The sequence below is a fragment of the Fulmarus glacialis genome, unplaced genomic scaffold (assembly GCF_000690835.1).
Source record: "Fulmarus glacialis isolate BGI_N327 unplaced genomic scaffold, ASM69083v1 scaffold4743, whole genome shotgun sequence".
Classification (NCBI taxonomy): domain Eukaryota; kingdom Metazoa; phylum Chordata; class Aves; order Procellariiformes; family Procellariidae; genus Fulmarus; species Fulmarus glacialis.
The window spans coordinates 345-13,682 of NW_009202148.1; the positions used below are offsets into that span (position 1 = coordinate 345).

A 13,338-nucleotide genomic window follows, 5' to 3' on the forward strand; every position below is an offset into this window, starting at 1 on the left:
CATGGCACTGGGAATCCCGAACCAAAACTGAGGTGCCAGAAAGGACATGGAATTTGTGGAAAGAAAACTGCGAAAGGATGTTTTATTCTGCTTCTCATCATTTTTATATTGTCACCCCAGGAGCGTGTCTACCCCAGATAGATGGGAAGGCCCTTTGCAGTGGTGACTGTCATTGTGGTCATGGTGGAATTTGGGATTTCAGACCCTACTGTGGCACTGTTAGATCCATGCCGTGCTGCTCCAGGGAGAAAGGCAGAGCATGTGGCGCAGCCAACACTAAAAAATTATTCTCCCTAATGCAGGTGAATCCTGGGACAGTGAGAGAAATCATAGTTGTACCATTAAATGTGTAAAAACAAACCAACCTCAAACCACCCCCCCCACACACTTAATTCTGTGGGTACCAGCTCTCAACAATTTCTTGACTTCATATGAAGCTGTGTGCTTTTGATGGGTCTTGAGTCATCTTCCTAAATGTTTTTGTTACTGTGTTTCTTGGCAGCTTTTTGAATGATTTTTGTATTGCGTCCTTAGAAAAAACATTCTCATGTCATCTTCAGAGACTTCATAGTGATGGTGTTTTAGTGCCACATATTATTGGCAGACTTAGCTTCAGTCCATTAATACATCAGAAAGATGTAGCATAATCTGTCATAAATAATCCATAATCAGGCTATTCCCTTCATGTTACTGATGTATTCCAGCTGACAAGACTCGTGGTCACTTTGTACAAGCTAATTTAATCATTAAATCATATTGGTTTTTCCATTTGATAGGACTTGAATGAGGTTTGAATTGGTAGACAGGGCGGTTTTAGCAAAGAGCTGGCAGATTGTCATTTTTAAAAGTACGGTTACAGTTCACAGATGTTCTTCAAGTTCATTAAGTCTCAGTGAATACAGAGACTAAACAGTAGTTTTAATAGTTTCCTAGAAGGCTAGTAATTTCCTCTTCTTGTAAAACTTGCACTGGTATGTGAGTCTGTTTGATATGTCTTTCATAGCCATTGTGATACCTTTCTGTGTTTGCGGGGTTTTTTTAATATTCCTTTTCCTTTGCTTCAGGTTGAAAAGATGGGAAATGCAGAAAGCAATGCCTATCAGAATCACCTTTCCAGATTTCTTCCTGAGGAGCAGTCTGACATTGATGGAGTATTTGATACCTTATCAGAATCGGGAGGCTCAGCTGGAGCAAAAAATGGCAAAGCTACAAAGAAAACTGTGACTCTGGCAGCACTACAGGCAAGAAATCTATTATTCCTGATATATTTGGGATGTAGTGCATTGAACATAATTCCAGAAAGAAACTAAAGACGTGGCAATAATTACTTTTTAAGGATTGCTCCTCTCAATTTAATACTTAAATATCCATCCTGCCCCAAAACATTAACTTTTTCTTACAGTTTAATGTGAGTAGTGACTTTCAGGTTTGTATTTATCTCTTAAATTGCTCTGCTGGGTCAATTTGCAGCTTTCCTGATTCTGAAGTAAGTTGGGATGTATGAAAATATTTTTACAGAAACCTGAAAAATGGGAAGAATATTCTTCCCCCTGGAGTCTATAGTATGTGATTATTACAGATTTTCTTGAGAAGCTGCCACAAAGTCAGTTTCTATTTGGTTAATATCTTTCTCCCTCAATTGCATCACTGTTTCTAATCTTTTCACTTGCATTAAAAGGAGAGAATTCAATTTTGCTTGATTAAACTGTGGCTCCCCGTTTTAGCTAATTAACATACATCATGCTTTCTGATTAACTTTGCATTCATTTTCTAATCAAGAAAGAAGAGGAAAATGATTCGTTGTAATACTTGATAACTTCAGTTAGGCAGGAACCAAGCGGCCAAATGAAGGTAGTATTAAAAGTGCATTTTTATACATGTTACACAGTTGATGGAATCAAATTAAAGCTCAATGAAAGCAGCAGGTTATTTTAAGGTATTTAGCAATACCTCAGTGTGTGCATCTGCACACAGACCAGCGTCAGCCTTCCTCCAGTCTGGCTGTTTATGAGCTATCAGCAGTTTGGAAACAGTGTTTCTGCTGCCCAGCTTTTGAGCCCTAGTATGTCCAAGAACCTGGTCCTTGGTGTCTTGTTACTTGGTTGGGACCTGGAAGAAGTTCTCTTTCTAGCTTTGCCCCTAGATCAATGTGACATTTGATGAACATTTGTCTTTTCCCTTCCTGCCTTTTTGTTTGCCAACTTAAATTAAAATCTTTTGAAAGACTGCCTGTAGGTGCCTAATTAGTGCAGGGACTATTGCAATGGCATGCCTGCCTCGTAGGTGTCTATGCTCATGCCTGAGCTAGATTAATACGTGACAGATTTGATCTAGAAACAGTCTGGTAACATTGACGGGGCCCCAAGCATAACCTCATGTACTCTGCTTAGGTTCAGTGCTTTACTAGAAGGAAACTACATGACTTCTGGACCAGAGCAGGCTGCACTGCATAGCTTGGAAAGCAGGTAGAGCAGGTATCTCTAGATACTTTGTTGAAGCCATTTAAGACAAGGATTCTAAACTGTCAGAGGTGTGAGTTTGCTAGATGTTTATTAAAGATTACCTTTTTACAGTCTTCCTTTTTTGCATCCCAGGTCTACTCATTGGAATAACTATAAGCATAACAAAACAGTGCAACAAAGTTAGTGGCGGGTGGAAAAGGGTAGGGTGTAGGTGGGTAATATTGCAGTGTGAAGTAAAAAGCCCTTGAGTATAGTGGTTTTAATTATGTTCCCTGCTGCTTGTATCGTTTCAGGCTCATGTAGTACTTTTAGAAAGCCTCTTAAAGACAGCTGTACCCCCTGTGACCGTCCCTTCCTCAATATGAAGCACTCTAATGTGCAAGGCTGTGGCTGCTAACTCTGCTTCTACTGAAATCAATGGGAATTCTACCATTGATGTCAACAAAAGCAGGGTAGAGCTTGGCATATTGGATCTCGCCCTACATGCACAGCAACAGCCATTAACATCAAATAAGAATGGCCCTGGTGGCTTCAATAGGAGTGGTATTGAGCCAGCAATAGATTGGTAATAGCAGCTCCACTGAATAGAGCTGGAGTGCTTTTACTCAGGTGGAGCTCCATTGATTTCAGCGTAGTCCCCACTGGGCTACACCCCTGTATAAAAAAGTCAAGTCAGATGTTCAGCATGTTATGCACAGAGCTTTGAGCAGTGAAGACACTGTGTAATCATGTCCTAGTGTATGGATGTATTTTAGATGATTTATTTTTAAACGGTGTAATTATCTTTAACCCTGTGAAAGTTTCTTGAATCCGGAGTCAGATCTTTCCCACAGTGTTGTGATGTAGGATGATGTATACTACTCAAATTTCAATTCAATGGGCCAGTCATGCAATTTAGATGAATAAGTTTTGATTTTGACTGTCTTAACATCAGGGATGCCTTATAAAATCAGGTTATCTCAGTTTTGTTCCATGCTTGAATTAGATGTTGCTATGCAGAGGGAAACTTCTCAGAATTGTTTCTACGTGTGCATGTAGGGTTAAACACATTGCCTGCATTGTCTTGAGGCCAAAACTGAGATACGGAAGAACTTTACTTTCTCTTTGTTTTTAAGTATCTGTGAGGTCCACTATCAAAAGCAGGGTTAAAACACAATTTTAAATGTTGGACTGGCAGAGTTGTAAACATTTACAACAGAGTTATCATATAGAAATCCTTTGCTAATATCCTGTTAACACTTTACAGTGTTGGTTTTCTTTAAGTCCATGGCATTTGTAGAAAAACAGTATCAACTTAAATTACTAAATTGTATTGGGAAGGAGATACTATAAAAATAGAGATTTTTTTTTTTTCTCTTGGAAAACCAATCCTTTGACAAAAGTTTGTTGCTGATAGTAGATACTTGGTATTGAAATCCTTCATTCATAGCGGTATATCTCAGCACAGATTAGCTGGAATATATTAGTTATTCTTCATTTTTAAAACATGTTATTTGCTCTTTTTCTCATTGTAGGCGTATATGCGGGAGCCATTACCAGAGCAAATGACTGTTCGGTTATGCAACGGAATGAAAAGTATTGACCTGACTGGGAAATCATCTGGGCTGAGTGAACAGATTGCGAAGGAGCAGTTTGTAATTTTTATGTCAAACCTCTTAAAAGGGAATGCAGATGAGAAGATTACCATAATAATGAGAATGATCTCCAAGACAGAAGGGCCTGTGAAGGGCAAACAAATCCAAGAGGTAAACAGGCAGTTAAATATGTGTTGGGGGAACAGTAAAAGAACAGAGATGGGTAGGTAATTTGCAGGTAATCTTCAAAGCACAAGATTCAGAACAGGGATTCCTGACTTTTGTATTTTTTTAATCTCTTTACCACTGACTTGCTGATCTGGGACAACAGTGTAGGCAAACCAGGTTATATGGGATGACCGTTTCAGCTGTGGGCTTTTCCGTGCTGACTTGCCTACTTTGAGAACCAGGATCTGGATTTTGGGAAGCACGCTGACTGATTTGTCTGATGGTTCACATGCTTACTCTGAAGGGTGCAGAGACTGGCTGTATTTAAAAGCCAGCAAGGGTTGTGGTGTGGCTGGTGCTTCTGGGAACTGAGCAAAATGCTTTCTAGAGCTTTAGTTGCAGGATAGATGTGTGAATTAAATGCATAGGTTGCAAGGTGGAAGAGTGGGATCTCACAATACAGTAATTCACTAGCAGCTCCTCCCACTGTAAAATTTGGACTCTGCTCCCTCTTTCATGCCATATTTTATGGAGATGCTTTGTGAAGTAGCATTTACTTCAGCATTTATGACACTGAAATAGCATTTCTGTTATTTCTGACTCGTCATGAGAAGACATGTTTCTGCCATTGGGATTACAGCATCAGTACTACTTGACTTTATTTTCAGAAAGTCCTTTGAAGCAATTTTATTTAAGAAATGCCAAAATGGTGATATTTTAACCTTTCAAGTTCACAGAGGATCTGATCATGTCTGTAGTCCATGTACTGAGCTACAGGAAGGAACTGAAAGGTTGGAATTTGGAGAATACTAGGGATTCTGCAAGTGGAGTAAAGGCTCTGGCTTCTCAGCTGCTGTCAGAATTGAAGCTTGCAGGTAAGTAGCACTGATGTAATGTATCCCAGAATGGCACAGAGCTCACGTAATCACTGATCTCACAAGAATTTCTCACTTTAGGCCCCATCTTTGAATTTAAATGGTGAGACCAGTATTTCAAACCTAGTGCTTTGCAAATGACTTGGGAATTTTATTTATTTTACCTTACCATCTTCCTCTCCTAAATTCAGGAGAGCTTTGGTTTGAAGTCCCGATTTACATGGACGTGCAAAACTATTTGTCATGGAACATGTCTGTTTTACAAATACCTGACTTGCGGGTGACAGGCATGTATTTATGACTGTATGTCCTTTTGCAAAGCATAGGTTTACTTTTGCACTGTTGTAATAATAGATTTTGCTGTCTTGCAAAGAACATCTCATATGTTGTAACCAGGAGTCCTTGTTTTTTAGTCATGACGGCCCAACCAATGGATGTCACAGGCAGATGTTTCTCAGTTCTGTGGATGCATCTGCTTAATGTAGTTGACACTTTACTGTCTCTGGCTCCTTTCATGGTTACATGTCCATTAAAATAATGAATATTGTGTTTACACTTAAAAATCAACTGATTATTTTCCGGAGGGAAGGTACAGACTGGGAGGCTTACTACTGTTCCTGTGTGTCTTCTTATTTAGATGGGACAAAACCTGTGGGTCCTCAGCTGATGGAGACAAATTTTGATCAAAGTGTCATTGAGGATTGGGTGTACCGAGTTCCACAGATCTCAGTTTTCCTCAGTGTTGTTATCAGGCAAGGCCTCCATGTTCTGCATTCTCTCCCAGACCAAACCAAAGACATAGTCAACCTGGTTCCAGGCTGCAAAGGCATCAAAGGAAGAGGACTTGTCAGTCTCTTTGACATCCCATCCATCATATACATCAACTCCCATCTGCCTGCAGAGCTACAGCACAAGTGGCAGCTTTTATTTTCTTCTAGGCTTCATGGAGAAAGCTTTTCACAGTTATGTGGGCATATAGTGAACAAAGGTCCTTGCATAGTGATCTTAAAGGACTTAGATGGTTATATCTTTGGTGGGTTTGCATCTCACTCCTGGGAGGTGAAGCCTCAGTTTCAAGGTAAAACTCACTTTTCTTCTTCTAGTATCTCATGGCTCTGGTAAACATTGCCTATTCTGTACAGGTACAAGAATCCTATCCACTTAATGGATACTGTCATTTTACTTTCATGACACGCAGTATTTCTTATACTTCTAAGTGTATTTTCCTGTGGCAAAAATAACACTCGTTTTTGAAAAATATAAAATGCATGCTAAGTTATTCCTGCTTTGTACCCAGTCAGGCATATTACTGATTAATGTTTATAGTCTGTTATTTGAGAAGACTTTTTAAAATTGCAGAACTTACTGATCATGGAACAAGTTTGCTTTTCAGTGAAATCTATCAACCCCCGTAGCTGCATAGGTTGAAAATGAAATGAAAATGAAGAAAATACAGCATAGATGATGAATTAGAGTTTAAATAACGTGCCCAGCAGATGGCAATCTTCCATCTCAGAACAGCTGAGCCAAACACCAGGTTAAGCCTCCTGTTGCCATTTGTGCACTACTGTCTGTCTTTGTTTCCCTTTTAAAATCCAGCAGCAAAAGGGTCCTTTGGACAAGCTACACTTTTTGTTCCCTTGAAACCTCTGGGGAGAAGAGAGGGGTTTTTTGTAACTCTTTGGGAAGAACTTTTGTGATAGCTTTCTGAAAAAAAAAATTACGGACACTGGATAATATATCCTGCTGGGAATCCTCACTTTTGCTACATTAAAAACTCAATTCCTATACTTAATTAGTATTTGATAATTACCACTTCAGTCAGTTAATATAATGTTATGTTACACGGATTACACAACATTTTCCTTGTATTTTTTCCTGATAGAATCACGCATGTAGGGTACTAGACAATCACACCACAGGTCCCTCTGAATACCAAACTGGGCATAATGAAAATTGTACTCTAAATCATTGACCCTAAACTGATCTGTATATCTGTATAGTCAGAACCAAGGGTGTCTGCACTCATATCACTTTGTACAGGTCTAGTGGTTGGCCAGTTTTAGATGATACAATGCAAGCCCGTGATAGGTGTACCCTTACATAGTAATGTAATGTACTAGTCATGCCTCTGACTCTGCCCTTGGTCACAGCCATATAATCACATTGATTTCTGTGACCCTGCACAGAGTTAACTAAGAATGAACAATAAGCCTAGATCTTGATGAGACATAGGTATTGGCTTTCTGAGATGGCAGCTGCTGTCTTTGATTTATTCAGCTGCACTTCAATTTTTTTTTTCTACCCTATTTGTAGTCAAGTTATTGCTTGGCCAGTTGTCTGACCTCAGATACTTTTCTGTTTACAGGTGACAACAGATGCTTTCTATTTTCTGTTTTCCCCTCTCTTGCTGTATACACATACACAGGATATAATGACCACTATATGTATTTGAACCATGGCCAACAAACAATGCCAAATGGACTTGTAAGTATTAAGAATTGACAATTTGGAAATTGGATTCGTGGCTGGTGTTCAGAAGTATTTTGTGCTTTTTGCTTCTGTTACGGTGAGCAGATTTATTTCATTTGTTATTCTCTGAGGAAGTTTTCATCCTTCTCTGTGCTGTTTGTGCCACACTTTTAGTAGGAGGATTTTTTTCTTTTTTTGCGTTAAAGCAAAAAGTGTGAACTATGGATAACGATGGAGAACTGCTTACAGTACTGATGGAGTCTATACTTTTCTTTACAGCTGATATGTATATTGAAGTACAGCATCAACTAAGACGGAATTTATTTGTGTCTGACCCAAGTAGGTGGGCTTTATGTAGGTTAGATTTATGGAGGTTCTGGGAAGAAATCCTTTTGCCAAGTTTGGTTATCACAGAAGCCCTTGTAGCAGTCCTCCCTCTTGTCTGGAAGAATTGACTGCATGTGTCCACATCATTGAAGCAGCACAAGCTAGCTGATCTATGTAATTGAGGATCCTTCCACTGGCTGTTCTCACTGCCACACTAACTGCTTTTTAAATTATGGAAGGCTGAGAAAGCCCAACAGAATTAGAGTGCAAGAGTTGCATGTAGGCTGCCGCTGTTGTGTAATTACAGTGGCAGAAGCTCCTTTTACTCAAGTCCACGAGTGAGCTCTCCAGATGCAGAGGCATTTCTACAGAGCTACAATACATTGCCTATTTTGAAAAGTGCCTTACAGTTTTGTGGCATTTTGTGTCCATAACTTTGGGAATTGCAGCAGTCTGGAGTAAATTTGCTCCAAAGAAAGCAAACAACATCAAATTACATTATTTGTTTCTGTAGATACTTTTCTAAATGGAAAAGAGGCAGCAAAACCGAGCACTTTCACCCTGTTTAAAATGGAACTGTAGTCAATAAACAAAAGCCAGTCAGCTAAGTTTCTGGCACAAGATGCAGCTGAAGTGCTTGCAGATACTGGTATTCTGTAAAGTGTAGAGGGAGGACAGTATCACTCAGGTAAATTCTTGTTTGTCTTCAGGAATACTGGATTTTGGTACAGAAGCCCATGTTCACTCGGAATACCCTTTTTGACCTACCCTAGAAGTGTAGCATAAATACTGAAAATAGCAATTTAAACTCTAGGTTTCGAAACTTGCCCAGTCTGTTTTACATGTGCAGCAAGTGTTCAGTGTGCTGCTTTGGTTCGCAGGGTATGGGTGGACAACATGGTTACTTCGGACTCTGGATAGACAGTGACTATGGGAAGGGACATAGTAAAGCAAAACCTCGATGTACCACCTACAACAGTCCCCAGCTGTCAGCTAAAGAGGATTTTACACTGGATGCCATGGAAGTTTGGGCAGTGGGAGACCTCCCTGAAAGTGCAGGGGTAGGTGAACAAAATTGAAACCTGTGAAATTGTGTCCTGATTGGAACAGGAGATGCAAATGCAAAACTTGCAGTTGCAGTTTTCTGATTAAACACTGTCTCTCCATTGTAATGAATAACGTTTTCTTTAACTGGCCCTGTGATGCCATGTATTTTGTAGCAAGTAAATGGCAAAACAGTAGTGGCATTATTGAGGGTGCCAACAAGAAATAACATCAGGAGCAATGAAATGATATAGTCAGAAGAGCTGAACTTTATTCTGAATTTCAAAAGGCCTTTCTGATATCGAGGAATGGTCTCCAGAAGGAACCTCCTTGGAGGGGTTCATTAAAACCCAGTATTTGTAAAACAGAAAGCAAGCACTGGAAGCTCACAAGTAAAGCCTAATCTATAGTTTAGGAAGAGAACCCAAAAGATTTCGTCATGAGTAACTTTAAATTTACTATAGTTTTACAGTAAATTTATGTCAATAGATTTATGCTAGTCTTTTTGCACCTGGTTTATTTCTGGGAATGAGTTTCTATCTTTCCAGTTTCTATCCCTGTAATTTATTCTCTTATTAAGCTGTTTGGTCTGCATATTTTGGTGGTGTTTTTTTTTTTTTAATTTTTATTTCTTTTCATACTAAATTCGTGTGCTCTGTCTGTTCAGAGGACACATAGCTCTAAATAGAAACAGAACAAATTGTTTACAAAAAATGTTGAATTGTACTTGAATCTCTTCTTTATAAAAAAGTTCACGTCTGCACTTCAAACTGAGGTCAGGTTAACCACGATGTTTTGCCTGGCTTGTAACCTGAATAAACTTGAAATAGTTCACTATCATCGTAGGAAAAGTTTATGACTATTTTGTGTAACTGCAGCAATAAAAATCATTTGATGTATCCCAGTGAATCTTAAATGTCTTACTTGGAAATTGTATATGCTTCATTGTGACAAGCTTGCAAACTGGATTACTTGTGGAATTTTGCGTATGCCTCTTTCTTGTAGCCTGATATTGATTCATTCATAATGACATTTTAAATTGACTATATTTTATTTTGTTTTGAAGACAAAAGGTAAGAAGAGTATCCTGGATATAGATCCTGAGGCTCAGGCCTTATTAGAAATGGCTGGAAAAAGTCGTCAGAGCGAAGGTCTACGAGAACCCATTGAAGAGGACGACAATGATGATGATAACTAAAAGAATCACAGTAACATGAGTTTTTTTGCTCCTGAGTGTTAATGTTCCTTGGACAGGATATTTTTTCCTCATTTTTTTTCCTTACATTTACCTAATTATCTGGGATGAAGCTTAAGCCTCGTATTTATATAATATTTAGGTCCAATACACTATCCTGCCTGAAGGGTTTTGTTTGGGGAGGACAGAAAAATTAACTAGGTACTTAATCATTAGACATCTAAGTTCTAGCTGAATATGAATTTGCTAGCATTCCTGATAGATCCTGTCTGCATCCTTTAAAGACAAAAGACCAAGTTACTGACAGTACGGCTTACTGACTTGGAGAATTGGTATGTATTTATATAAAGACTGTACAAGACACTGATTAAGGCTCTTATACCTCGACTGCACATATTTATTTGCATGCAATTAAATTAGTCAGCAAATTTTAATGATGTCTTACATTGATAAACATAGAATAGTCCATGTGATTCCGTATGAAGGATGCTATTGATTTGCATTGCTCCAGTTAAAGCATTAAATTTCATGTTTTCTAAGTCAGATTTTCAGCAAGTGACTCTATAAGGGCTGTAAGATGTACAGAATGCTAAATATACAGTATCCAGTTTTATAATACTACACTACACCTTAGTACATTTTGCTTAAGAGGTTTCTGCAGGAATTTGCCTATGGCTTTTTAACAGAACAGAGCCATTGGGAGTCATTCAGCCATATTTGTCCTAAGAATGGGCCATACCTCCAGCAGAAATTCTCTAGGGAAGGTACCTTCTTTAGTAGCCTCACTTGAGATGAGTAAAAGATCAGGCTGTGAAAAGGATCAAGCAAGAAGCATCCACAGTTAATTGGGAATAGTGTCTGCAGATACCTTGTGAAGAGAAGAAATCAGGGTTATGTCTGTAACATGTTTAAAGATGACTGCTGTATACACTATTTCTACACAATTAATCATTACTGTATTATGGAAAAATGTGAAATGTAACTAATGGGTTGGGGGTTTTGCTCTGTTTTGTTGGCTGTTCACCAGTCAGCGCCAGTTTTGTCAGGTCTCGTATACTCAGGGCTTTTTGTACTTGAATCCGTTCACATTTATCAGTAATTATTAGTTTGACCTTACTAATTCTATGTGGAATTAACTTGTCAAAAATTACCCTAATTTCTATCAGGGACTGTCATTTCTAACTCAGCAAATTGTGTTTCGTTATTAGTATGTATACTAATATTGTCAGTCTTCCTCCTCCTAAGGAGGACTGTATCAAGTCCCCTTTGTCCTAGCATGAGTTTGTCTTTCACGCAGCTTAGAGCAAAAAATGGGCTGTAACAATCTATAAAATTGCTGTGATTCCTGATCATGTGGCCTTCCTTCAAATTCTTTCCCTTCGCATTTTCTTGTATGTGGTCTTTTTTTTTTTTTTTTCAACGCGATGTTTTTCATAGGGAGCCAGATTTGAATATTCTGAATAATCTGCACTTGTGCCTTAATGTAGATCCCATTTTTAAAAATTTTATTAAACAATATGAATTTAGCCTTGAAAGGAGAGCATGAAGAAATCACTCCAGCCAGACATCCTAGAACTTGACTGTGCATTTTGTATGCTACCTGAGCTAATGATTGGGGCATATATGCTATTTAGTCCAGTACAGAGTATGCTGTGAAAGGCCTGAGGTAATGCCCTTTTGTCTTGTATTTGCTTAAATAAACCAGACAGTTTCCCAAGTTTGTAACACATAGAAAAAATGTAAGCATTAAAACAATTACACTGATACTTTTGTATAATTTTCTTCTCTATATATTTTTAATAAGAATTTTAAATGGTACAAAGTAGGGAGTGCTATATGGACAGTAAGTAAGTACATGATGTTCTCTGTAAGTGTGGTGATGCTGGCTTTTGTTTTAACGTTCTCCCACCATAAGTCTCAGAGGTATTCTTCACTTAGGCACTGACTAAGCGTACTAAATACTTGAAGTGGATGACATAAAGGAATGAGACATAGTTGAATTTCTGTAGTTACACATAAAATAAACATCTAGACTTTCTTTTCCTTCCATTACAAGGCAGAGACTTTTCTTTGAGGACTGAAACCATTTGCAAGGATTTTTAAAAAAAATAGTGAGCAGACACCTTTTCAGACTATATCCGGGGAGGGTGAATTGCACAAAGCTACTCCACCAAAAATATTTCAGTGGCCAAGTTTTCTCTGAATTTAAAGTGTCAGTATAGCTGGTTCTTTCTAGGCTATGAATCCAAAATGTAATCCTGTTTAAACATCGTCTTGTGAAGATCAGCATAGCATTTTGACCTCTGAAATTGTGTCTTATGACAAGTTTGTATTTGAGACTCTTCATTTCACTTTGAAGTGAAGGTGTTAAGCTGGGGCAAGAAGAAAACTGACACTATAGCACTCTTACCAAATGTATCAGCGAAGCATTATTCACTAGGAAACTACTGATCCAACCAGCAGATGAGATTATTCGAAATTTTTCATTAAATGTAGAAGATTGGCTTGGAAGAGACTCAACTTTTTTTTTGCTGAACCTAATGATTAAGCAATCTGTGCTTCGTGTTCATGCATCTAAAAATGTCCAGAAAGCCTTTGTCAGCAGTGGGCTTAGCTATGATCTAATCTAATGTCTCAATCACTTTTATGCAACTCTTGATCCAACTGCAAAGCTTAACATCCCTGCTATGTATGTGAGTCACCTTTATTCTCATGCACTTGTGCAAGTGAGTCCCTTTCCCATTAAATCCATCCACTACTGTGCATCAGATCAGATCAGCCTTCTGCTTTGCTCCTGTTAGTCATATAGGTACAAAAAAATCACTGCAGTGTTCGGCAAAAGCTGACAGCTGAGGGTTGGCACTTTCGGTCTTTACTCTTTGTTTGACATCTCTCCACAGTTGCCTTTACAGTTTTTCTGAATCAAGGCTAGATATCTGGGAATCTAGAAACACTATGGATGACTACAGGAAAAGAAGTGCTAGTGAAGGGAGGTCTTTTCCGTTCTTCTAATTTAATATAAAAGGACGGATCTAAATCAAGAGTCTTGTTACTTATCTGTAACATTTTAAAATGTAGATTTTATTAATAAAAATCATTTAGAGTTAAATAAATAAAATTTCAGTTTATGCACAATAGATTTTTCTGTACAGGTGTGAAACTGCATTATTTTTTCTGGGACTGTCACAGCATTCTTGACCTATAGATCAATGTTATAAAAA

The 13,338-nt window shown here is 38.3% G+C and overlaps 1 protein-coding gene across 1 annotated transcript; it reads left to right on the forward strand.

Annotated features, from left to right (window-relative positions):
* The first annotated feature begins 9 nt into the window (after positions 1 to 9).
* On the forward strand, positions 10 to 10,126 carry TLDC1 (TBC/LysM-associated domain containing 1). Its single transcript, XM_009574171.1, has 8 exons — positions 10 to 25; positions 1,063 to 1,241; positions 3,977 to 4,207; positions 4,935 to 5,079; positions 5,717 to 6,157; positions 7,448 to 7,566; positions 8,760 to 8,939; positions 9,989 to 10,126. The coding sequence occupies exons 2-8, from the start codon at positions 1,074 to 1,076 to the stop codon at positions 10,118 to 10,120; spliced, it is 1,416 nt and encodes a 471-aa protein (XP_009572466.1). The 5' UTR covers positions 10 to 25; positions 1,063 to 1,073; the 3' UTR covers positions 10,121 to 10,126.
* The last annotated feature ends 3,212 nt before the right edge of the window (positions 10,127 to 13,338 follow it).

What these genes read in the sequence shown, in the direction of transcription:
- TLDC1 (XM_009574171.1), top strand. Translation starts at nt 1,074, where the DNA reads ATGGGAAATGCAGAAAGCAATGCCTATCAGAATCACCTTTCCAGATTT. An exon ending in TGACTCTGGCAGCACTACAG is followed by an intron (nt 1,242 to 3,976) that starts GCAAGAAATCTA and finishes TTCTCATTGTAG; the next exon opens with GCGTATATGCGGGAGCCATT. An exon ending in AGGGCAAACAAATCCAAGAG is followed by an intron (nt 4,208 to 4,934) that starts GTAAACAGGCAG and finishes TAACCTTTCAAG; the next exon opens with TTCACAGAGGATCTGATCAT.